At 45.2% G+C, this 25303-nt stretch overlaps 2 protein-coding genes across 2 annotated transcripts; both read left to right on the top strand.

The window, feature by feature from the left end:
- Nucleotides 1-390: 390 nt before the first annotated feature.
- On the top strand, nucleotides 391-19317 carry LOC143817839 (olfactory receptor 2T29-like). The gene is made up of 5 exons (XM_077299304.1): nucleotides 391-481; nucleotides 2346-3275; nucleotides 3635-3798; nucleotides 17237-17362; nucleotides 19252-19317. The coding sequence occupies exons 1-5, from the start codon at nucleotides 391-393 to the stop codon at nucleotides 19315-19317; spliced, it is 1377 nt and encodes a 458-aa protein (XP_077155419.1).
- On the top strand, nucleotides 17338-25303 carry LOC143818634 (olfactory receptor 1A1-like). Its single transcript, XM_077299888.1, has 2 exons — nucleotides 17338-17362; nucleotides 24332-25303. Exon 2 carries the CDS (start codon nucleotides 24347-24349, stop codon nucleotides 25280-25282), a length of 936 nt encoding a protein of 311 aa, XP_077156003.1. The 5' UTR covers nucleotides 17338-17362; nucleotides 24332-24346; the 3' UTR covers nucleotides 25283-25303.

The following is a 25303-nucleotide window of genomic DNA, read 5'->3' as shown; positions in this document are numbered from 1 at the left end:
CATCATGTGTGGCCATTATACAGTATGGAGCATCATGTGTGGCCATTATACAGTATGGAGCATCATGTGTGGACATTATACAGTATGGAGCACTGTGTGGCCATATTTTTTTGTTTTTGTTTATAATTATTCTTTATGAAACTGTGTGATCAGCAGTGCTAAATGGGTGTGGTTGGGACCTGGATATGGGTGTGGCTAGTTATGAATGGGTGTGGTCAGAGGCATGGCCTAAAATTTGCCGCGGCGTGCTTTGCGCACCGCAAACTTTGTCCCTCTTTCCCATCTTCAAAAGTTGGGAGGTATGTTAAAAGTAGTAGGGGCGCAACAAAATAGTTTCGCCTAGGGCGCCGTAATCTCTCGGGCCGGCCCTGGGAGCATGGCAGTAACGTCATGCGCTGCCTTTGTCAGTGTACCAAAATCAGCTGCCGGTTCCTGCACCGGCTACAGAAGAGAACACTGGGTGACCTGGGAGCTGAGGAAGGTGAGTAAAATAATTTGTTTCTTTTAAAATGTGCTAGAGAAGAACGGATGGGAACCAAAATGGGGACATTATACCAGGATGTGGACAATATGCCAGAATAGGGACATTATACCAGGATGGGAGAAATTACACCAGGATGGGGCCATTATACCAGGATGGGTGACATTATACCAGGATGAGGACATTATACCAGGATTGGGAACATTATACAAGGATCAAGGACATTATACCAGGATGGGGGATATTATACCAGGATGGGTGACATTATACCAGAATGGGGACATTATAGCAGGATGGGGACATTTTACCAATGTGGGAGACATTATACAAGCAAGGGGGCATTATGCCAGAATGGTGGACATCATAATGAGGCCATTATAGCAGAATGGGGTCATTACACCAGGAAGGGGGACATTATGCCACAGTGGAAGGGGAAAAGAAAAGGGCACAGAAAGATGCTCAGGATGGGAAAAAAATGTTACAGCATGGGGCCTAAGATGAGGAGCATTATTGCTGGGAGGGGCCTAAGATGAGGAGCATTATTACTGGGATGGGCCTAAGATGAGGAGCATTATTACTGGGAGGGGCCTAAGATGAGGAGCATTATTACTGGGAGGGGCCTAAGATGAGGAGCATTATTACTGGAAGGGGCCCAGTATTATTACAAGAAGGAGTCAGGATGGTGTACATTATCACATGAAGGGTGAACACATGTCTTTATAGGAACTGAAATGCTACAAGGGGCTACACATCTGACCAACATGCAGGTGGGCCCATCGGACTCTAGATACACTAATTATAATTGATAATTAATAAAACCTGACATTGCTTCCTGTAATAAATCTCTCCTGAACATCTTCAGCTGTGAGCTCATTAGGTCATTAGGGATTGTTCCTGTTACACAGAGGTCTGTATAAAAAGCCGAAAGTGCAGGCACCGACAGGCAGCAGCAGGCAGCGACAGGCAGCAGCAGGCAGCGACAGGCAGCAGCAGGCACGGACAGGCAGCGACAGGCAGCAGCAGGCACCGACAGGCAGCAGCAGGCAGCGACAGGCAGCAGCAGGCACTGACAGGCAGCAGCAGGCACCGACAGGCAGCAGCAGGCACGGACAGGCAGCAGCAGGCAGCGACAGGCAGCAGCAGGGGGCACTACAGGTCGGCATTGCAGGAATTTAGATGATAAATTCAGTCCAGAACTTCTATCCCCCCAATATGACACATTGTGACCAGGGTCCCACAGTCTCAGGGTGTTCGTGGGGCTGAACCCCCCCGTATTTCTTCTTCTATTTTCAAGCTCTCTGCTAGAAGTCAATAACTGGAGACTTCACCAGAACTAACACAGCTGCAGGTTTGTTACAATTGTGTCCTGTTTAGAGAATTCGTAATGTATGTAAGAAGTAACGTATGTAATCTACACATCGCAGATGGCACCGACTCTGCAATCAGTTTCTTTAATCAAAAACAAGGAATGATATTCTAAAGGAAACAGAAAAGAATTCAACTAAGATGAAAGCTACATGTTTAATTGTATTTATACATTATTGGCGAAGTTACATAGGACTGCAAGTAACATACGCAAAACTGTATCAATATGTGATGTGCACGTGTGTGTAATGAGTGTATCCATGTGTAATGTGTACATCCATGTGTAATGTGCACATATTGTGTACTGTGTATATGTACAGTATGAGTGAGATGTGCCTGAATGTTTTATTTATGTGTAATGTATACAAGTGTGAAAAGTGAAAATATATATGTAATCTATGTTCATATTTTAGATCTGTAGGTAAAACTATGTTTTGTGCATTTTTGTGTCTAATGTGTATATGTAAATATTTCAAACTTTCTTTCCCTGCTTTCGCAGATCTTATGGCCAATGACTCCACTTCCTTCTATTTTGTCCTTGTTGGATTTTCGGGTCTCAAGGAGACGTTCTACCCTGTGTTGGCTGCACTCATGTTCTCCATTTACATCTTCTCACTCTGCGCCAATACCATCGTCATCATGATAGTCCTCCTGAAAGAACATCTCCACCAGCCCATGTATATCATTATCGCCAATCTGGCCATGTCTGACCTGCTCTTTGACACCACCACCTTGCCCAAGGTCATCTCCAAGTACTGGATGGGTGCAGAGTCCATCTCCTTGTCAGCCTGCTTTCTCCAGATGACCATCGTCCATACATTGAATGCTCTTGATTCGTTAACCCTCCTACTAATGGCCTTTGATCGCTATGTGGCTATTTGTAAACCTCTCCGATATCACGCCATCATCAATAATCGGGTCTCCATATTCCTATGTTTAGCCGCCTTGTTTGCCGCAGCTTCAGTTGGGCTATACGTCATGACATTGGTGGTGTTTCTTCCATTCTGTGGTCCTAATAGAATAAACAACTTGTACTGTACTGTTTCGAGGGTGGCGATCCTCTCCTGCACGGACTCTTCTGCCAATAGAAGGAATGCATTCTACATTAGTCTGATAATCCACATGAGTCCGTTCTCACTCATCGTAATGTCCTATATTCTAGTAATTATAAATATCCGCACCACAACCCGCCTAGAAACTTGGCAAAAAGCCCTAAACACCTGCATCACCCATTGGACTATCATCATCATCTTCTACATACCCCGAATCGTTGACTACGCCTACCAGTGTCTGGTCATCCCCGACCCTGAAGTCACGGTGCTGATGAATTCTGTCTACACTTATGTGCCGCATATTAGCAGCCCCATTATATTCTGCCTCCAAAACAAAGAGATAAAAGGGACTCTGGAAAATATGTACAAGAATTTTGGTTGTTTCTGGAAAAATATGGAAAGAAGGGACCTGTCTACCCATCATACTGTATAATATGTTTTTGAATGTTTGTAATATCCATATATATTATTTTTTCAACATTCCTTTTAGACGAATATTGGAGACAAGAACTTCTTTTGGTGATGGGCGTAATGTCTTGTAGACAAACTCCTCCTCTTGTCTTCATTCCAGGTGCACCAGCAGCTCGGTGTTACATTGATTTGGTGGTGGATCAATGGTGAAGTCATTTCTCAAAAATATCTCAGGAGCCGTTTGTCAACACAGCAAGCCAGGTCACGCGTTCCTTGTACTACTGTAAGCAGCCTGTGTGGCCTAAACCTGCTCCCATGGTTGCAGCATCTCCAGACTTGTCTCCATCCAGCCCATCGGGGATGTCATTGGCCGTTGATCATGAAAGAGTTGCCGACAGTGTCTCTGGACTCGACTCCATCCATCCCAATGGGACATCATTAGTCGGTGATCACACAGGAGCTGCTGGCACCCTGCGATCGTACTCTGGGGTGCCAATCTACTGGCAGAGGGGGTGCTTTCCCCCTATCAAACTCCTCATGTGCCGCTGTTGCTCTTGATAACAGCATGTAAAGGGTTAACCTGCTTTGATGATCATGCACCGTCTGATCAACATGGTGTACTTATCCATTGTGGAGCATTAAGTGACCTGTGCTTATGACGGATATGCAGCGCCCCAGAGTCCTGGTCGTTGCAGTAGTGTCATTCTTCCACCAGGGGGAGTGATATTATGTCTGGAGGCAATAAAGGAGATCTCCTGTTCAGGTATCACAGCCACACCACACACTTCACACTCCAGCCACCAGGGGGAGCAAAGGTTCTATCAGGCCACTCCTCACAGTTAGGTAAAACTGGTAGTTGGAGGGACAGTTAGTCAGAAGGTTCCTGGCTGGAGACTGAGAGAGAAAGGTCTCCAGACCGAGCTGGCTGGAGCGAGGTCCAGTCAGATCCAGACTACGGTCTGAGGAGGACGAGGGTCCACGGAGCTGCGCCTGCCCCATGTGCTGCAGCATCCAAAGAAAGAGACATTGAAAGGAAGCGTGTTCTAGTGAGTGAGAAACGAAGGCATAGCAACAAGTGGATACCAGAGAGGATAGTAGACGAGAGGAGCTGCATCCTTCCGGTAGCCAGAATACCGAGGGAGTAAAGTGCTCTACGCCATTGCTTCAGAGACTGGCAGGACAGTCAATTCCAAGTTGACTGCCCGACCTAAAATACCTAAGAAGACAGGTGGCAACTTGTGGGGGTCGGGGCGTCTCTAGGTTCCCTATAAACAAGCCTCAGGCCATCAGTCGTACGGGTTTTGTTCTATCCGACCACGGGGAACAGAGAGAGAAGAGTAATAACAGTGAGGACTTCATTAGAGCTTAGGCAAGTGAGGACCTACTGTGTTACTGTGCGCATAGGAAGGCTATTGCATTCCACCTGGATAAGGAGACTCTGGATTTGCCTTCGGACCGGCCGGACTCTGCCTACCCTGTGATCCGGTGCCCAGGGCTGTGGACACTGAAGCCTTCAGTAAAAGGTAAAGAGACTGCAACCTTGTGTCCTCGTTATTTACCGCGCCCTATACCACCACCATCTACACTTCTGGGAAGCCCTGGGGACACACTTCACCTGTGGGAAGGTATACCATCTAGCTGCCATTACATCACCCCAGCGGACCCCTAAGCAGCGTCGGTCACCCTGACCGAATACCACAGGTGGCGTCACGAACTACCCATTTAAAGACCTTTCCCATATATCAACTCTTTTACTGGACACCCCTGAGGGCGACGGACCGGGTCAGCCACCGTGACATCCCCACCGAAGCGAAGGACCCGGTGCTGAGTACCCCACGGCCCTATGAGGGCGCTCCAGATATATACGTGAGATGGAGATAAGGGGATAAATATGTTACCATTAATCCCACAGTATCCGTCCTTCAAAACTTAAAATAAACTCTTCAAATCCAATCGATTTCCAAATGTTGTCACTGCTCCCGATATTGCCCCTATGTAAATCCGCATGTCAGAGGCTTTCGTTTATCTGGTTGCTCCTGGTTAAGTCCTGTAGCTCAATGATCGGTCGCACATGCTCAGTAGCTGCTGGTTATTCTTCTACAATGGGTGCCCCCTCTCCTTTCTTTCTGGCGCACCATCCTCTCTAACAGCTCCTCTCCTCTCTGACCCCATCGCTCGTCCATCAGATAGAATAAGAGCAGAAGTACCGGCGACTGAACCACTGATGATATTTCTAATTCAGAGCTTGAATAATTCTATCCATTGTTGTTATCATGGCCGCCTCCTATCTATACATACAATAGAATACAACCGGGCCTTATCTGAGAGATAAACTGTCTCAGTTGTCCATAGCAACCAATCTGAGCATCGCAATGACCATAGCAACCAATCTGAGCATAGCCATGACCATAGCAACCAATCTGAGCATAGCCATGTCCATAGCAAGCAAACTGAGCATAGCCATGTCTATAGCAACCAATCTGAGCATAGCCATGTCCATACCAAACAATCTGAGCATAGCCATGTACAAAGCAAACAATTTGAGTATAGCCATGTCCATAGCAACCAATCTGAGCATAACCATGTCTATAGCATCCAAACTGAGCATAGCTATGTGTGGCGCCCCTGAGGGTCCAGTTGCCACAGAGGTACTGCACCTCATCCAGAGGTGTGGTACTCCGCTCTTGGGTAAGGAGGAGGCACTACCTGGGACTCCCACACTAGCATACAACACCACACCACTCCAGGCCAGGGGATCTGGATGGACCCTTTTGAGAGAGCGCCCCATCTCAGGCTGGAGGGGGGATTAAGTAGAGCGTGTGGGTGGAGTGTAACAGTTGGAGGGAAAGTAGTTAGGAGTTGGTGGGGAGGAGCTGAAGAGAGCAGACGTGAAGAAAAAAGCTCCAGAGAGAAGAGGTCCTAGGGGCCAGGGAAGTGAGGAGTCCACCCATGGAGCTCAAATCCACACCGACCATAGTTGTGTGGAACGACCAGGTCGCAATGGGGGACCGGCCCCAGACTAGTGGAGGAACTGCAAGTCTCAGCTAGCTGACCAGAGGCTCTGGTATCTGTATGTGCCACTGCCAAATCCACACACATTCGCTAAAAAGGCAGCCATATAGAATCAAGGTGACCAGGAGAGGGTCGCCCGACAGGATCCGAGGCTGCTGGCTTGGGACACTGTGTGTGAGGCGCAGGGCAGGAGGGTGAAGTCAGCGTAGAGAGATGGCCTGGGGAGGTACGCAAGAAAGGGAGTCTCGGAAAAGTGCACCCAAATTACCTGAGAGCTGACTGGACCACAGACCCGGAGGACACAGCACCCGGCTGGGATTGTACCAACAAACTGTGAGTAAAGTGTGAAAACTGCACCCTGCTGTGTCCTCAGAATTATTACTGCGTCACCTGCCCTGCACTACACCAGTTTATCATTGACTTTAACACTTTAACTGCCCTGGGGCCTAGCTCTACCCATGGAGAGCTGTACATCTCAGCTGCGTAATGGAGATGAACACCTCTTCCATTACAGCCAACCCAGCAGATGGAGACTACTGATGAGCGAATTTGTTCGAAAAACGATGGCCAAACATAAAACCGGCACGAATATGGCACATTCGTATTTGTGGTCAGAGACACGAGCAAAATTTTATACAGTCAGGAAAAAATCAGAAAGATTCAGGAAAATATTTGCGTTGCCACTAAAGAATTTCCAGCACTCTGGCTACGATAATGGTGGGGTATGATGAGCGTTTGGCACGTGTCTGATGAGGGGAGGCGGTTCGCACAGCTCAGAGGCGCAGCGTTCTTGTAAACTTGAATTTATTTTTTTTCTTCTAACTATATGTGAGCACATTGCAGCTGGCCAATCAGGACCAAGGAAACACCCACAATGTCCTGACACCACGGCTTGTGTCATTGGCTGCTGAAATCACATGTACCTCTCCATATAAAGAGCGGACATCTTGTTTTAGCTCCATTTTGACACTGTAACAGCGCAGAGAGACTGCTCCTGATGGTGATAGTGATAGCAGGCAGCAAGATTTTAGGTAGTTAGCTAGGCAGTTGTTTTTTACTCAGATAGTGTAGCTAGCTAGTGTCCAGTGTGGCTGTGAAATTTACGTTCCAGCAGATTTTTTTTTGTGTCATTACTGAGGTCTACAGACAAAGACATCAGAGCACATGTCCTACAAGTGTGTTGAGCACTGCTTTTATTGTGCTCCATGCACAGATAGACCTTTCTAAATCTTATTTTTTCACTTGCTAATTGTGAAACAGCATGCTATATCCCACCTTGTCATTTAGTGATGTGACATTGCTCTGTGATTGTCACGGGTGTGTCATAGGCTACAGACAGTCGCACTGCATCTGGCTGCAGAAGGTCTCAGCGGTTGGGTTCCTAGTCCTTCAGACTCTTGGACCCAGTGGCAACGTCCCCCTGGCTCTAATTGACACACCTGGACTGGGTGTTTATAGACTTCCTGTCTGTTTCTGGGAATCGCTGGTGATATTTCCATTCTCCCCTGTTGAGGCTTGCAGCTATAGCAGTCGGCTATCTTCATCTTTGGTGCTGTTAGAGGATGTCTGTGTTACCTCTCTGAGTCTACTCAAGATAAGTGTTCCCCTTGTTTGTCTATGCCAGCTGTCTTTATTTGTAGTGGGGATTGACTAGTTTTACCCCATCCTTCCCTAAGCAGGGTTTATTGCCAGGGTTAGGCAGGGATTAGGTTCCTGCTCGGCGATAGGTGCAGAACCTACATAGGGACGTTTAGGGCAGAGAGGGTAACGTTAGATCTGCTTAGGGGTCCCCAATCCCCCTTCCCTAGTTTTGGGTTCCCATCCCCTCATTCCTTCTTGCTGCACTTAGTCTTTCCCACAGTGTGCGTGACAGTGATTTGAGCTGTTGTGCATACATTTCTTTTTCTGGCAGCTGCTACCCTGATTCATTATCCCATATCTCCCCTTGTTATTTAGTGGTGGTGAAATTCCACTTTCTGCATAGCTCATGCACATTAAAAAACAATAAAAAATTCTGTTGTGGTGGTGATATGAAGCTGTCTGCAGACCTCACGCACATTAAAAATAATTATTTTTTCTGTTGCAAAATGTGATACAGCCTGCATATCCCTCTTCGTAATTTTGTGGTGATAATATGAAGCTGTCTGCAGAACTCATGCACATTAAAAAAAAAATTCAGCTTCTAAACGTGATACAGCCCTCCATTTACCATGTTGTAATTTTGTGGAGGTGTTATGAAGCTGTCTGCAGACCTCACGCACATTTAAAAAATATTTTTTTTCTGTTGCTAAACGTGATACAGCCCGCCGTATCCCACATTGTAATTTTGTGGCGGTGAAATAAAGCTGTTTGCAGAGCTCATGCAGATGAAAAAAATATATTTTTTCTGTTATAAAACGTGATACAACCCACCATATCATATGTTGTCATTTAGTGGGGGTGAAATTGTTCTGTATGCAGAGCTGTTGCACATTAAATATATATATATATATTTTTTTACAAATCTGATCCGAGTTTGAAATTGTTTTGAGCCTATCTTCTAGATTATGCAGGCCTCATCCACACTAAAAACATTTTTTTCTGTTACTTACTTTATACAGTAGGGGGTATTTCAGTCTGAAATAGTTTGGAGCATCTAGTCTTTTATACAGGCCTCATCCACACCAAAACAATTCATTTCTTCTGTTACTAACATCATACAGTAAGGGAGATCTCATTTTGAAATTGTTTGGAGCATCTAGTCTATCATTTGAAGGAAGAAGTGGCAGCACTCACCAATCTTCAAAGCAGTTTAATCTTTATTTCATTAAAATCTTCACGGCTCGGGGGTGCATATACAATGGAGTGTACAAGCTCAAACGATGGCCGTTTCGCGCTGCTTGAGCGCTTCAACGGGTTTGTGAATGGACGGACGTGACGCCAGAAGGAGTTTATGCAGTTATATAGGTCTCATCCACACAAAAAAATATTTTTTTCTGTTACTGATGTCATACAGTAGGGGAGATCTCAGTTTGAAATTGTTTGGAGCATCTAGTTTATGTTATATAGGCCTCATCCACACAAAAAAAAATAATTTCTTCTGTTACTAATGGCATAAAGTAGGGAAAATAGGGGAGATCTAATTTTTTATTTGTTTTGGAGCATCTAGTCTATGTTATACAGGCTTCAATCCATACCCCCCAAAAAAGTCTTCTGTTGCTAACATCATACAGTAGGAAAGATCTCAGTTTGAAATTGTTTGGAGCATCTAGTCTATGTTATACAGGCCTCATCCACAAAAAAATTATTTCTTCTGTTACTAACGTCATACAGTAGGGGAGATCTCCGTTTGAAATTGTTTGGAGCATCTAGTCTATGTTATACAGGCCTCTTCCACACAAAAAAATAGTTTCTGTTACTAACGTCATACAGTAGGGGAGATCTCATTTTGAAATTGTTTGGAGCATATAGTCTATGCTTTGCAGGCCTCATGCACACCCAAACAATTCTTTGATCTGTGACTAATGCGATTCAGCACGCCATATTTCATCTTCTGAGTTAGTGCTGCTGAAATTAAGCTGTGTGCAGAGTAAAAATTAAATTTTTAGTTGCTAATACTGTGCTCCTAGTGCACTATCTGAGCAATATGAAAAAGCGAGGTTGTGATGGAAGGGTGATTAGACTTGTTGTTCAAGGTGTATGTGGGTTAGGTGGTAATGTTTGAGAAAGCACAAGTGAACAAACAACGTCACGTCCTATCCATAGACAACTGGCAACTTCTGTTACTGGATGTTGTAGTTTTTAGTGTGCTGCATTGTTCTTGTGTAACTACAGTCTGTGATATCTTTAGTGGGGCTTATGTGCCTGCTGTTGCTACTGCTGCTGGAGATGTTAACACTAATTTGTGGAAATGTGAACACTCCTAGTTTGGTGTCCATCTGCTGGTTTGGGTGTAATGAAAGACCTGTCGGTCCCTATTATACTATTTCTACTGTGGTGAAATTCATGCCATTTTGGTGGTGTCTGCCACTAATTTTTGGAAATGTGAACACTCCTGGTTGGGTCTCCTTCATGTGTGTTGCCTGTAGCTGTAGGCCTCCTATACCGGCAGTCCTCCACTCTTTTTGAGTCAACTACCCATGTTACTATCCTTAGATTTTTCTGACAATAGTAGTCTGTGAAACTGATATTTATGACACCTGAGTGTGGCTGAGCATCATTTTTTTTTTTTATCACTGATATAGCGCCAATAATTCAACATTTGCTTTACTGGCACTGTCACCATTGAGACTCACAATCTAAATTTTTTATCTGTATGTCTTTGAAGTGTGGGTAGAAGAATTTGTACTGGGAGTAAACCCTCGCAAACACAGAGAGCGCATACACATTTTTTGCAGATGCTGTCCTTGGTGGGGGTGTAACACAGAACTCCAGCACTGCACGGCTACTAATGTTTTTGCGTTGACGACTTAACGTTCCAGGGGTTGGAAGCATATCACTGCAATGCACACTGTGTGCCTCACTGCTGCCGAGAGTCGTACATGTGTTCTCCGTATGGTCATCCGTGTGTAATGCGTTTCCAATGCAACGATGGGATTTTCTCACATCTATGCATCTGTATGACGTGTATGGCTTTACATTTCTCACTGAGTTTCCCCATTTAATTTAATGGCTCAATGGGCTGAAATGAGGAAAATGTGTGCGTATTTGTCGCAGCGAGACGAATGGTCCGTGTGATGTCCGAGTTTTTCTCGCACCCATAGGCTTGCATTGGCGAGTCTTGGACAATATACACATACTATTGCAGCATACTGTGCTTTTACATGCACGTCTAATACGCCTGAGAAAAAATATGGTGATGTGAGCTGCCCCACAGATTAACACTGGTCCGAGTGCTATGCGATGTCTTCTTGCATTGCACTCGTCCGTATTCTACGCTAGTGTGACTCCAGCCTAAGTCAGAGGTTGAGGACGCAGGTGGAGGCCCTACAGCAGGTGGAGGATCCAGAAGCACTGGAGGTAGTATTAGATACAGAGGTTTGTTCCTCAAGCCCTGAGGATTCCAAGACTTGGTGTCTACTGCTTTAGTTCTATATCCCCTGGAGTGCAGTAGTTTAGTTCTCCAACCCCTGTTGTCTATTAGTTTAGTTATCGATCATATGGTGTGTAGAGGTTTAGTTCTAAAACCCTAGGTGTTTAGTAGTTTAGTTCTCCAACCCCTGTTGTCTATTGGTTTAGTTATCGATCGTATGGTGTTTAGTGGTTTATTTCTCCATCCCCAAGCACTCTGCAAGCCTTGGGGATTGCAAGACTTTTGGAGCAGCCCCTTCCCCGACTGCCCCCACAGCCACCAGTCACCCAGTGCCCAGTCATCTAGATATAACTCCCCTGTCCATTCTTGCTTGTCCAGGTGTCCATGTTCAAATGCCCCCTAGCAGACATAATTTTTCAGGGAACGAGTGATGTTGTCTGCAACTTGCTGCTGTAGCGCAGACACATCTTTCTCAGAGAAGTAATGGTGACTGGGTGGCTGGTACTAGGGGGACTGCGACGGCCATCAATTTTCAGGAACCGTCTGTATCCACAAGGTGGAAAGGCTGCATTTCCATGGCCAACAGATTGTAGTGGCCATTCAATAATCACAGAGACCACAGGCCAGGAGTCATACAGAAACAAGCGCTGTGATCTTAGTAACAAATGGCTCTCAGCTGGCCCCTATCATCCAGACAATTACACGATTGGGCCACGAATCATCCGGGAAGACCGCAGGCTGTTCACAATAATTAGTTTTCATAAAAGTAATAATAATCCACATCCAGATTACAACACGTGGAATATGTGTATATCCCACTGTACGATCACTGCTAACTCCACGATAACCCTACACTCCTCGCTGCTAACAACAAACCTGTTTTTTTAAAAAGTTATAAATATGGGCTCACTGGACGCCATTCTTCTTTGGAGGTTCACACCATCAGGGTGTTTCATCCCCTCTCCCTCAGAGTAGCAGTCATATACCGGTCGCCAGGTTCACCCACCCACTTCCTGGACCACTTTTATGCATTGCTGCCACACTTCATGTCCTTAGAATTGCCAGCCCTTACCCTGGGAGACTTCAACAGCTCCACCTCCCCAACTGCATCCCAGCTTCTATCTCTAGCCAATTCTCGTGGCCTCTCACAACTTTCAACCTCTGAGATGCACAAAGACGGTAACACCCCTGATCTGGACTTTGTCCGGCTCAGTTCAATCTCCTACCAATATGACTCAACTCTTCCCCTTTGTCCCCCCATGAAATTACGAGTATAACCACAACTTAGACATTTTTAGGTGCTCCCTAAAACCACATGTGTTTAGGGCGGCCTATCACATTCCCTAATCAGAGCCCTTTATTTATATATATAGTTTATTCTCTACTTCTCTGAAAATAATTCTCCATCAAACTCATCCGTACCCAAAAGCCTCATGCAGCCTTTATCTACCCCCTACTTCCTCACGATGCTTGGACCACCATTGTAAATAAGCACCTGAAATTGGTGTCACCCCCACCTCATTGTAGATTATAAGTAGTGATGAGTGAATATACTCATTACACCGAGATTTCTCGAGCACGCTCGGGGGTCTTCCGAGTATTTTTTTAGTGCTCGGAGATTTAGTTTTTGTTGCCGCAGCTTTTTGTTGCCGCAGCTGAATGATTTACATCTGTTAGCCAGCATAAGTACATGTGGGGGTTGCCTGGTTGCTAAGAAATGCCCACATGTAATCAAGCTGGCTAACAGATGTAAATCATTCAGCTGCGGCAATAAAAACTAAATCTCCGAGCACTAAAAAATACTCGGAGGACACCCGAGCGTGCTCGGGAAATCCCGAGTAACGAGTATATTCGCTCCTCACTAATTGTAAGATCTGAAGAGCAAGGTCATCATAATTTTTGCTTTAATTGTTTGATTTTCTTAAACTTGGTAACTTTTGACTGTTTTATATGAACTGCTGACTTGTAAAGCTGTGTGGAATATGTTTGCGATATATACAGTAAATAAAGGTTATTATTATTCGTAGATTGAAGATGGTGAAGTTCAAGCTCCTAGCTTTGCCATGTGTAGGAGGAAAGAATCTTTAACGTGAACACAACTGCACAAACGAGGGTTTGCTGCTGTGTGGACATAGGGTGGAGTTGGGTGAACTCGAAAAGCTGCTGGACTGTGAGAGAGGTATCACTGTGGATTGCAAAAGATGGGGTGTGCTTGGTATCTAAGATCAGTCAAAAACAGCAGGCATGACCACTTCCATATCAGTCGACAGGCTCTCAGTCACCCCAATTACAGGAGGCAAACAAATAGGGGTTCTGCGGCCGGAGACCTGTGTAACAACGCTTGCCGCGGTGAGGGAGTAGGAAGAATCAGAAGATGCGGTTGATGGGGTGGATTGTGGTTGGCGAGGCCCATTAGTCTGCATTTTAGCACTGTGAGATTCACAGATTAACGCATATTGATCGCGCATGTGCTAGTTCATGCATGTAGTCATAAAATTATTGCATTTTTTAACTCTACTCTGTCGTTTTCAACAAAGTCAGCAGACAACATGATTATTGACATTTTTGCCAGACCCACAAACATTGCTGGCTGGCCACTGTCAGAGTTGGGTCTCAGGATGCATTGCTTGTCATTGTTGCATAACTCTGTCTGTGGGAAGCCACTACATAACTACCTCATCTTCCTCCTTCTCCTTTGCTGAGCTACTCAGTTGGATGCCTCTAGGTTTACACCAAGTGTGATCTTTCTACTACCTCAACATCATCCTCTCTGTTCTCCCTCTCCTCACCCTGAGAGTTACCCTCCTCCTCTTCTTGTCCTGACAGCACAGTACTGTCTGCGTGTGCCTCAAGTATCTGAGTTTCAACACAAATGGATCACCTCCACCCACTGGGGTTAACGTCTGTTGACAAGGGTTTGGATTCTGCTCGGACCCTACGTTGTTCAGCCCTGGATCAAGCTGAAAAAAAATTTGGGCATTGGTGCAGATGATTTTCTTCTCTTGACTCTGTGAATCTTTGCATGTGTGAACAGATCTGCAGACTCAGCCATCTGTGGTTCCCAACAGTCAGTTGGGCGGTTGGATAGTGGTGATGTGGGAGAAAGCAAGAGTAATTGCGGTGACACCTCTGAGGACTGCACTTTGTGTGATGTTAAGGTGGAGGAAGTGGAGCAGAGGCCACTTGATGCAGTGCTTGCCATCTACTGGAATACATGTTCTTTCTGGCCCTCATCTACAAAGTGTACCGCTGTGCGTCTGCCAAAGAATGGGAGTGGAGTAGTCCATCCAGTAATATAAGTTGTAAAAATGCTGCACAATTGCTCATTGCAGCAAATCAAAGCTACTTTTCTTCCCTCATATCACACCTGTCTTACAATCCTAAACAGCTATTCAGTACTTTCAATACTCCCCTATGTCCACCAGTTCCCCCTCCCTCTCCTCTCATCTCAGCTGAAGATTTGCCTCACCACTTATAAACTTGACCCAATATTGTCCCACCTCATTCCAAACCTTACCACAGTTTTCATTACAAGCATAACCCACCTCTTCAGCCTGTCACTAACAACTGGTGTATTCTCTTCCTAATTGAAATATACCTCGATCACACCCATCCTCAAAAAGCCCACTCTTGACCCATTCTCTGTGTCTAGCTTTCGCCACATCTCATTTCTCCCCTATTTCTCCAAAGTACTGGAACAAGACTAAAAGTCTTCCTTCAACCTTAATAACTATGTAACTATTTTGAACTGTCCTCCCACTTTTCCTTTTGCTCCCTCTTTGACCTCTTACTATCTGGCTTCCGACTGCACCATTCCACTGAAACTGCCCTGACTAAAGTCACCAACAACCTACTAACCACCAAATCAAAGCACGTTAATTTGTCCTCCTCCTTCTCCTGGACCTGGCATTTGCCTTTGACACAGTGGCCCATTCCTTAGTGCAGACTTTCTGATCTCTTGCCATTACAGATTTGGCCCTTTGTTGGATCTCCTCGTAACTAAGAGACAGGACATTCAGTGTCTTCCACTCACACACCACCTCCTCATCTCGCCCCCTGTTGTCGGTGTCCCCCAAGGTTCAGTTGTAGGCCGGAGCACTATTCTTAGGGCGTGAGCATGCTTCCTCCCTCGTAAAGAGACCACCGGCATCAACTTAAGGTCTTCACAGCCTATAGCTGGGCAACACCTTCTATTTAGGGCTCCTCCTCCAATATGGAGGTACCTGAGCTAGGTTGTTAATTTGCCTTGCATGCTTGCTAGTTGTCAGGTTTCCCAGGTCCGCCCGTCTGCCTGTCTACCCTGTACCCATCTGCTCATACCTTTCTGTGCTCTTCTGTCCATTAGCTGGTTCAGATTGCTCATGCCAGTACCCATCTGTCTAACACCTGGTCCAGGCCACTTTTGCCGGAACTTTTCTTTTCCTGGTGTCTGTCCCTAATTTGATGTTTTGGCAGCTTTTAGTGCCATTTGAAGGTGTTGTGCGTGCGTTTATTTTTGCCTCCCATTGACTTGAATGGCGTTCGGCTATGTTCTGCGAATATTCGACAAATAAATCAGCAAATATTGGAAATTCGGCAATCGCAATCCGAACCGAACATTGAAATATTCACTCATCTCTAATGGAGACCCAATCAGAAGTCTTCAAACGTAAAGAGTAGAAATAGTATAATAGGGAGCGACATCTGTTCCACTACAGCTAACCCAGCAGATGGAGAGACCCAATTAGGAATTTCCGCATTTCCAAAAATTAGTGGCAGACACGACCTAAGTGGCATCAATTTCACCTCAGTAGAAATACAGGGTGGTACATGTATATGGATAGACCTGGGAGGGCCATGTATATGGATAGACCTGAGTGGGCCATGTATATGGATACACCTAAATAAAATGGGAATGGTTGGTGATATCAACTTCCTGTTTGTGGCACATTAGCATATGGGAGGGGGAAACCTTTTCAAGATGGGTGGTGACCATGGTGGCCATTTTGAAGTCGGCCATTTTGGATGCAACTTTATAAATGACCCACCTAGGTGTATCCATATAAATGGTCCACCCTGTAGTATAATGGGGAACGACATCTCTTCCACTTCAGCCAACCCCGCAGATGGACACCCAACCAGGAGTGTTCACATTTCCACAAATTTGAGTTAACATCTGCAGCAGCAACAGCAGGCACAGAAGCCCGACTAAAGATATCAAAGACTGCAATTACTCGGGATGATTCTGCTTAGACCCTACTTCTTCTGACTCTGGATCAAACATGAAAACATTTTGGACATCGGTGCAGATGCTTTCCTCCTCTAAATTCTGTGAAACTTTGGAGCAGACCTCTGATGCCCATGGAGTAGATTGTGGGAACAGCTCTGCAGAATGGTCCATCTGTGCTTCCCCACAGTCGGGGGGCTGGTTGGAGAGTTGTGACGTGGGGGAAACAAGGGTGATTTCTGTGGAATGTATTGTGTGTGATGTTAAGGTGGAGGAAGTGGAGAAGAGTCCACTTGTGGCAGCGCTTGCCGTCCACTGGAGCACATGCTATTTCTGACCTTCCTCTACAAGCCCATAAAGTGACACATCACTGGAACTAGGGTCTCTGCCCCCACATCATGCTGCTCTCAGGGTACAAAAAAACAAGTGACAGATTCAATTTAATTTAAATTATAATGTAAATTTGTGAATGGAAGTAAATACAAGGAGATGCAAAAATATCCAACTACATAAAAAATATACAACTATATACAAGTAAATAAAACTAGATACAAAAAATACAACTATATAGAAGTAAATCCAACTAGGTACAAAACAATATAACAAGATATGGGACTTTTGGATGGGAATAAAATGGATCTAGAGAGTGGAATTTTGATGAGTACAATTAATGATCAATTAACATTTTTCTCCAGTAGTTTTTCCAGCATTTGAGATTTACGAAAGAAATCTCCAAGGAGAAAATCTACAACCAGACGTGTATAAAACTGCACCAGTTTGTTGCATACAGCCTAATAGAAGAGCCTCGTGGTGTCCGGCTGCAGGTATGTTATACTCTATGCACCCTCTAGTCCTGATATACAGCGCCTTCAAAAAGTCTTCATATACTGTACTATGAACGTTTCCTCATTACACCCACAAACTTAAATGTATTTTATTTGGAGTCTATATGACACCAACACAATGTAACAAGTATTTGTGAAGTGTAAAGGAAATGATACAGGGTTTTCTAATTATTTAAAAATGATAAATCTGAACATTGTCACATTGTACATTTGTATTCAGCCCCTGAGCCTGAGTCAGTACTTTGTTGGACCACCTTTCTCTGCAGTCTTTTGGGGTCTGTCTCTCCACCTTTCTCTGCAGTCTTTTGGGGTCTGTCTCTCCACCTTTCTCTGCAGTCTTTTGGGGTCTGTCTCTCCACCTTTCTCTGCAGTCTTTTGGGGTCTGTCTCTCCACCTTTCTCTGCAGTCTTTTGGGGTCTGTCTCTCCTCCTTTCTCTGCAGTCTTTTGGGGTCTGTCTCTCCACCTTTCTCTGCAGTCTTTTGGGGTCTGTCTCTCCACCTTTCTCTGCAGTCTTTTGGGGTCTGTCTCTCCTCCTTTCTCTGCAGTCTTTTGGGGTCTGTCTCCTCCTTTCTCTGCAGTCTTTTGTGGTCTGTCTCTCCTCCTTTCTCTGCAGTCTTTTGGGGTCTGTCTCTCCTCCTTTCTCTGCAGTCTTTTGGGGTCTGTCTCTCCACCTTTCTCTGCAGTCTTTTGGGGTCTGTCTCTCCACCTCTCTCTGCAGTCTTTTGGGGTCTGTCTCTCCTCCTTTCTCTGCAGTCTTTTGGGGTCTGTCTCTCCACCTCTCTCTGCAGTCTTTTGGGGTCTGTCTCTCCTCCTTTCTCTGCAGTCTTTTGGGGTCTGTCTCTCCTCCTTTCTCTGCAGTCTTTTGGGGTCTGTCTCTCCTCCTTTCTCTGCAGTCTTTTGGGGTCTGTCTCTCCACCTCTCTCTGCAGTCTTTTGTGGTCTGTCTCTCCTCCTTTCTCTGCAGTCTTTTGGGGTCTGTCTCTCCTCCTTTCTCTGCAGTCTTTTGTGGTCTGTCTCTCCTCCTTTCTCTGCAGTCTTTTGGGGTCTGTCTCTCCTCCTTTCTCTGCAGACTTTTGGGGTCTGTCTCTCCCACCTTTCTCTGCAGTCTTTTGGGGTCTGTCTCTCCTCCTTTCTCTGCAGTCTTTTGGGGTCTGTCTCTCCACCTTTCTCTGCAGTCTTTTGGGGTCTGTCTCTCCCTCCTTTCTCTGCAGTCTTTTGTGGTCTGTCTCTCCTCCTTTCTCTGCAGTCTTTTGGGGTCTGTCTCTCCACCTTTCTCTGCAGTCTTTTGGGGTCTGTCTCTCCCTCCTTTCTCTGCAGTCTTTTGGGGTCTGTCTCTCCTCCTTTCTCTGCAGTCTTTTGGGGTCTGTCTCTCCACCTTTCTCTGCAGTCTTTTGGGGTCTGTCTCTCCACCTCTCTCTGCAGTCTTTTGGGGTCTGTCTCTCCACCTTTCTCTGCAGTCTTTTGGGGTCTGTCTCTCCACCTTTCTCTGCAGTCTTTTGGGGTCTGTCTCTCCTCCTTTCTCTGCAGTCTTTTGGGGTCTGTCTCTCCACCTTTCTCTGCAGTCTTTTGGGGTCTGTCTCTCCACCTTTCTCTGCAGTCTTTTGGGGTCTGTCTCTCCTCCTTTCTCTGCAGTCTTTTGGGGTCTGTCTCCTCCTTTCTCTGCAGTCTTTTGTGGTCTGTCTCTCCTCCTTTCTCTGCAGTCTTTTGGGGTCTGTCTCTCCTCCTTTCTCTGCAGTCTTTTGGGGTCTGTCTCTCCAGCTTTGTACACCTAGAGATGACATTTTTCCCTTCTTCTTTGCGCACTCGCTCTCGCTCAGTGACATTGGATGGAGACGTCTGTGATCAGTAATTTTCACGTCTTGTCACAGATTCTCTGGGATTCGGATCTGGACTGTGACTGTGCCATTCACACACAGGAATATGCTCTGACCTAAACCCTCCATTGTGGTTATGGCAGGATGTTTAGGGTCATTGTCCTGCTGGAAGGTGAACCTACATCTGAGTCTCAAGTCTTTTGCAACCTTTAACAGGTTTTCTTCCAGAAGTGCCCTGTATTTAGCTCCATCTATCTTCCCATCAACTCTGACCAGCTTCCCTGCCCCTGCTGAAGAAAAGCCTCCCACAGCATGATGATGTCACCACAATGTGTGATGGTGGGAATGGTGTTTTCAGGGTGGTGTGCAGTATTAGTTTTCCGTCCATGTAGAGTTTGCATTTAGCCCAAAAAGTTCTCCTTTGGTTTCATATGACCAGATCCCCTTCTTCCATGTGTTCGATGTGTCCCCTACATGACTTTTTTCAAACTGCAAACAGGACTTTTTTGGCTTCTAAAAATGCATTTCTTCTTGCCACTCTTCCATAAAGGCCAGATTTGTGGAGTATACACCTAATAGTTGTCCCGTGAACAGATTCTCCCACATGAGCTGTTGATCTCTGCAGCTCCTCCAGTGACCATGGGCCTCTTGACTGCTTCTCTAATTAGTGCTCTCCTTGCTTGGGATGTCAGGATAGGTGGACGGCCATGTCTTCGTAGGTTTGCAGTTGTGCCATATTCCTTCCATTTTTGGATGATGGATTGAACAATTCTCTCTGAGATGTTCAGAGCTTTAGCTATTTATTATAACCTAACCCTGCTTTACACTTCTCCACAACGTTATCCCTGACCTGTCTGGTGGACTCCTTGGTTTTCATGATAATGTTTGATCCCTAATGTTTTCACACAAACCTCTGAGGCCTTCACGGAACAGCTGTAGTTATACTGAGAAGAATCACACCCAGGTGGACACAATGTACAAATTATGTGACTTCTGGAGGTGATTGGTCAGTCATGATTTTATTTAGGGGTATCAGACCAAAGGGGGCTGAATGCAAATGCACAGAACAATTTTCACTTTTATATTTTTAAACTATTTAGAAAACTCTGTAGCATTTCCTTTACACTTCACAAATACTTGCATAGTGTTGGTGTCACATAAAATCCCAATAAAATAAATTTATGTTTCTGGCTAGAATGTGAAAAAATGTGGAAATGATTACGGGGTGCGAATACATTTTCAAGGCATTGTATTACGTATTGTATATCTGAGGTCTCTTAGCTTTTTCTCCCAGCAGATATAAAACTTCTCTCAAGTGCATAGATTAGACCATCCTCAATGAGGGGAAGAAACTTCTCTCCATTGTTACAGTGTCAGACTGGAGTTCAGTTTGTTTAGGCCACATTTAGATGTAAGGATAATTACAGGACATTTATCATCTGGGATCATCTTAATTTAAGGAGACAATGTATCTAAATGAATGTCTTCTAATGCTATTTTTTTGTAAATTACGTACTCTTGGATACAAACCCTTTAACTTGTTTTGATCTGCGGTCCTTACAGCTTGTGGTGTAACTTGTCCCCCCATGTGCTCAGTGGTGTTGGAGTCTGTAAAGACCAATGTTTGCTCCCATAAAAATAAAAAAATAATGGAAATAATATATAAACTACAGAGAAAAAAACTAAAATAAAATCATTTTTAATTAACCAAATAACAAATACTAAAATTATACTTTTACTGAAGAAAGCTTATTGCATCAAGACCAATGGCACCAGAAATGCAATATATAAGTACCACCACCCTAAGACCACAAAGTACCAGTGTGCACAGTGGTGACAGCATGATACCACTATACAATGATGATGCCACCATACCATGAGCGTATATTATAACATAGTGTCTGGATATTACCATCATGCTGTTATTAAACAAAACCCACTATAACAAGATCAATATGCCAATAATACCACATACAAGGGACAAATGCTGCCACACCGTGACCCGACCACATATTACCACCATATAGTGATCGAATAATACCACAAACAAGGGACAAATACTGCCACACCATGGCCCGTCCACACATTACCACCACATAGTGACTCAACAATACCCCATACAGGGGACAAATACTGCCACACCATTAACCGACCACACATTACCACCACATAGTGACCAAATAATACCACATACAGGGACAAATACTGCCAACCCCATGACTCAACCACACATTACCACCACATAGTGACCAAATAATACCACATACTTTGGCAAACACTGCCACACCATGACTTGGCCACACATTACCACCACATAGTGACCAAATAATACCACATATAGGGGACAAATACTGCCACACAGTGATCCAACCACATATTACCAACACATAGTAACCAAATAATACCACATACTTGGGACACATACTGCCACATCGTGACCCGACCACACATTACCACCACATAGTGACCAAATAATAGCGCCATACTGATCACTAACCAAATCTACTTTACTAAGAATAACATTACCACCACAGTGAGTAGGTAATGCCTTCTTTATCGCCCTAGTGTGTTAGTAATTAGCATCTTTGGGGCTCTGTATACTAATGATGGCCCTTTTTGCCCCAATAAACTAATAATATCCAGCTTTGGGCCCAATATAGTAATAATCTTCCCCTTAAAAGTACCATACATAATTAAAGGGGTTTTCAGGTTTCAGATATCTGTTGTCCGCATGGCTGCATTTTGTCTGCATTCAGTTTCTGTTATTGTATGCAGTGGTGAAATCAAGTCGATAGCGCTGCAGCCAATCATTGAGCTCAGCAGATCTGAGCAACTTGTGCTGTCTACTCGGGCAGATATTGGCAGCTGTGCTATCGATTTGACGTCGGCACTACAGACCATAACAGACACCAGGAGAAGTGGCAGAGGCTTAGCAGTGGATTTGGGGAGGGGGAGAAAAAAAACCTGTTTATTTTTTGTAATAAACTGCAGCAGAGGGGCAAGTGTCGTTCAAAATCAGAAAACCCCTTTAATACCATATTTGTGCCCCGATATATTAATGCCTCTCCTTTGTATCCCCACACATTAAAGATGCCCCCACACTGTGACTCCCAGACATTAATAAGGTCCCTATTTGTGGCCCCCATACAATAATAATGCCACAGTGTAGCTAGTCCCAAATATTAATAACACCCTCCTATGTGGTGCCATATATTAATACTGCCCCCTTTGTAGCCCAATACAGTAATAATGTCCCCCTTTGTGCCCCCATACATTACCAATGCCTCCTTTGTGTCGTTTACATTAGTAATACATCTTTAGTGCCCACATACATTAATAATGCCACTGTGTGGCTCCCATATATTAATAGCACTCTCCTTTATGGTACCGTACATTAATAATACCCCCTTTGTGGCCCTACACATGTTCTCCTTTGTGCAGTGTGATGCAATGCAGTGTTGTCATTATGTTACTTGCAACATCTAGATACTGCGGCTTCTGGTTTTGCAGTGGGATTTTGCTTTGCATTTGCTTTCAATGGGATGTATGTCCTGTGTCCACGACTATTGGACCCCTGTCTATAGCCTCCTATAGCTCCACTTATACATGGCTATAGGGTGTGAGTAGGGTGCAGTCGCCCTAGGGCCTTCTGAGGTATGTGACCTCAAATAAGCTCTAAAACAGAAATGCATATGCAGCACCCCAGAGTCCTGGTCGTTGCAGTACTGATGCTCCGCCACTAAGGGGGGCTATGGTACGTCTGATGGCACTGAAGGAGTTCACCTGACCAGGTATCACAGACACCAATACATTTCACAGTCTGGCATCCAGGGGGAGCTAAGGGTGCTATGTATTAGGCCACTCCTCACAATCTGGTAAAACTGGGGGTTACATAGGAAGTTAGACAGAAGCTGACTGGGAATCGAACAGGCAACATCCTGTGGCAGAGGGTGTTGCAGGGAGAGACTCAGGGGGGTCCCTGTCAGGGGTGGGATCCTGACAGAGGCCTAGCGAACAGAGAGAACGTTACGGGACCGCGCCTGCACTAGATAGCGGCGGTGCCCTAAGAAAGGACAAGAAGCGAGGTTTATTGTGCTGAGTGAGAAGCGAGATCAACGCAACAAGGAGAAATACCAGTAGGAGTCGTGCTGTAAGACGAGGCAACATCCTACTGAGGCGCGTAGCCGGTGGCCGGAACGCCGAGGAAGTACTAGGCTCCAAGCATTACTTCAAACCTACGGCAGGACAGTCAGCTATAGGCGGGCTGTCTCACACCAATCCCCTACGAAGACACAGGGGGCAACAATAGGAGAAGGGCGACACTAGGGTCCAGGAAGAGCTCCGAGCCTACCCGTCATACGGGTACGTCCTAGCCATATCATCTGGGGGACGAAGAAGAACATCAGAATTGAGTTGTGAGGGAACACGAGAAACAGACACAACAGTTGTGGGGACTATCCCGTGAGCACAGCAGGGGAGGACCGCAACACACAAGCGCTAGAAGGTAGGCACAGATTTCCACATGCAAAGGGAACTCTGGAGGTGCCATCGGACCGGCCGGACTTGCGCAGCCTGGTTAACCGTATTCCGGACTGAGGATCCTGAAGCCTTCAGTAAAGAGGTAAAGAGACTGCAACCTGGTGTCCTCGTTATTTACTGTGACCAGCACTGCACTGCACTACCACCACCACCCACACCTTTCATTGGGCGCCCCTCAGCAGGGTCATGGACCGGGTCTAGCCACCGTGACAACCCCAGAGCAGAGACCCAGAGGCCCGGTACCGGGTACCCCTCGGCCCTGCGGCAGTGGGGGCGCTACACATATGTCGGGTAGTCCTAGTTTAGACTTGGCTTCAAGGCCTAGTTTCATGCTATGTACTGTATCTGCCAGGAAGGCTTGGCCAATGAAAGGGGGATCCTGGCTGAAGGGTCTTTCTGTACCTTACTGTACTTAATAAGGAATTATACAATAAATTGTCTGTAGAAAACTCTATACTGGTAGTAAATCAGGAAATCTCCTTTTTTCCATCAGTCCATGAAGTTCTTGGAGGGCCTCCACATTCATGACGTTCTTGAGGTATGCTCCAATATATAGTATACATTATGTAAGTCCAATACATTGTATTCCTTGCAGATCTTATGAGAATTCATGGCCAATGAATCAGAGTTTTCGGAGTTTGTCCTCGTTGGATTCCCCGGTCTTCCTCAAAGATTTCACATCGGCGTTGGAATTCTTATTTTCCTGGTTTATAATGTTTCATTATGTGCTAACATTACCGTGATCATGCTGATCTTCCTGAAAGAACATCTACATCAACCAATGTACATAGTAATCGCAAGCTTGGCCGTCTCCGACCTTCTGTTTGACACCTCCACTTTGCCTAAAATCATTGCTAAGTATTGGTTTGGAGCAGGATCCATGACCTTCATGGGATGTTTCCTTCAGATGACCATTGTTCATACCCTGAATCCTCTTGACTCTTTAATTATCATGCTAATGGCTGTTGACCGGTACGTCGCCATCAGTAAACCCCTCCGGTATCACTCAATCATTGGTAACAGACGCATTATAATCATTTGTATATCATTATACACAGTGGCCGTGATGACGGGCATTTGCGTCATGTATTTAGCGTATTGTCTTCCGTACGTTGGTTCAAATAATGTCAGGAACGTTTTCTGTTCTATCGGAACCGTTGCCATTACGACAAATCTTAATCCAACCCCAACCCTTCTGAAAGCTTATTATATTGGCTTAGCCTGTCACTTGGGTCCATTATCATTCATCGTCTTCTCCTACAGCATCATACTGACAAAAGCCTGCTCTACTGCACGATCGGAGAGCTGGAACAAAGCCTTCTACACCTGCGTCACGCACTGGTTTGTCATTGGAACCTACAATGTCCCGAGACTCCTCGTTTATACCTACGAGCAAACACAAAAGCCGCAGGTGGACATTTACGTCTCGCTTATTTGCCTCTACACATTTGTGCCGCATTTCATGAGTCCGATCATATTTTGTCTCCGGACTGAAGAAATTAAAAAAACGTTGAGATCGATATTTAAGAGAAGAAACAATTCTTAATTTAAGAGTAAAGAAACAATG

Source organism: Ranitomeya variabilis, chromosome 3 (assembly GCF_051348905.1).
Source record: "Ranitomeya variabilis isolate aRanVar5 chromosome 3, aRanVar5.hap1, whole genome shotgun sequence".
Taxonomy (NCBI): Eukaryota; Metazoa; Chordata; class Amphibia; order Anura; family Dendrobatidae; genus Ranitomeya; species Ranitomeya variabilis.
Note: the sequence above shows the minus strand (reverse complement) of the source record. Positions and strands in the feature narration are given on the sequence as shown.

Bases quoted from the DNA above. Each gene is read 5' to 3' on its own strand.
- LOC143817839 (XM_077299304.1), top strand. From the start codon at position 391: ATGCGCTGCCTTTGTCAGTGTACCAAAATCAGCTGCCGGTTCCTGCAC. The intron at 482-2,345 runs GTGAGTAAAATA...CTGCTTTCGCAG, and splicing joins TGACCTGGGAGCTGAGGAAG to ATCTTATGGCCAATGACTCC. The intron at 3,276-3,634 runs GTTGTTTCTGGA...CCATGGTTGCAG, and splicing joins AAATATGTACAAGAATTTTG to CATCTCCAGACTTGTCTCCA.
- LOC143818634 (XM_077299888.1), top strand. From the start codon at position 24,347: ATGGCCAATGAATCAGAGTTTTCGGAGTTTGTCCTCGTTGGATTCCCC.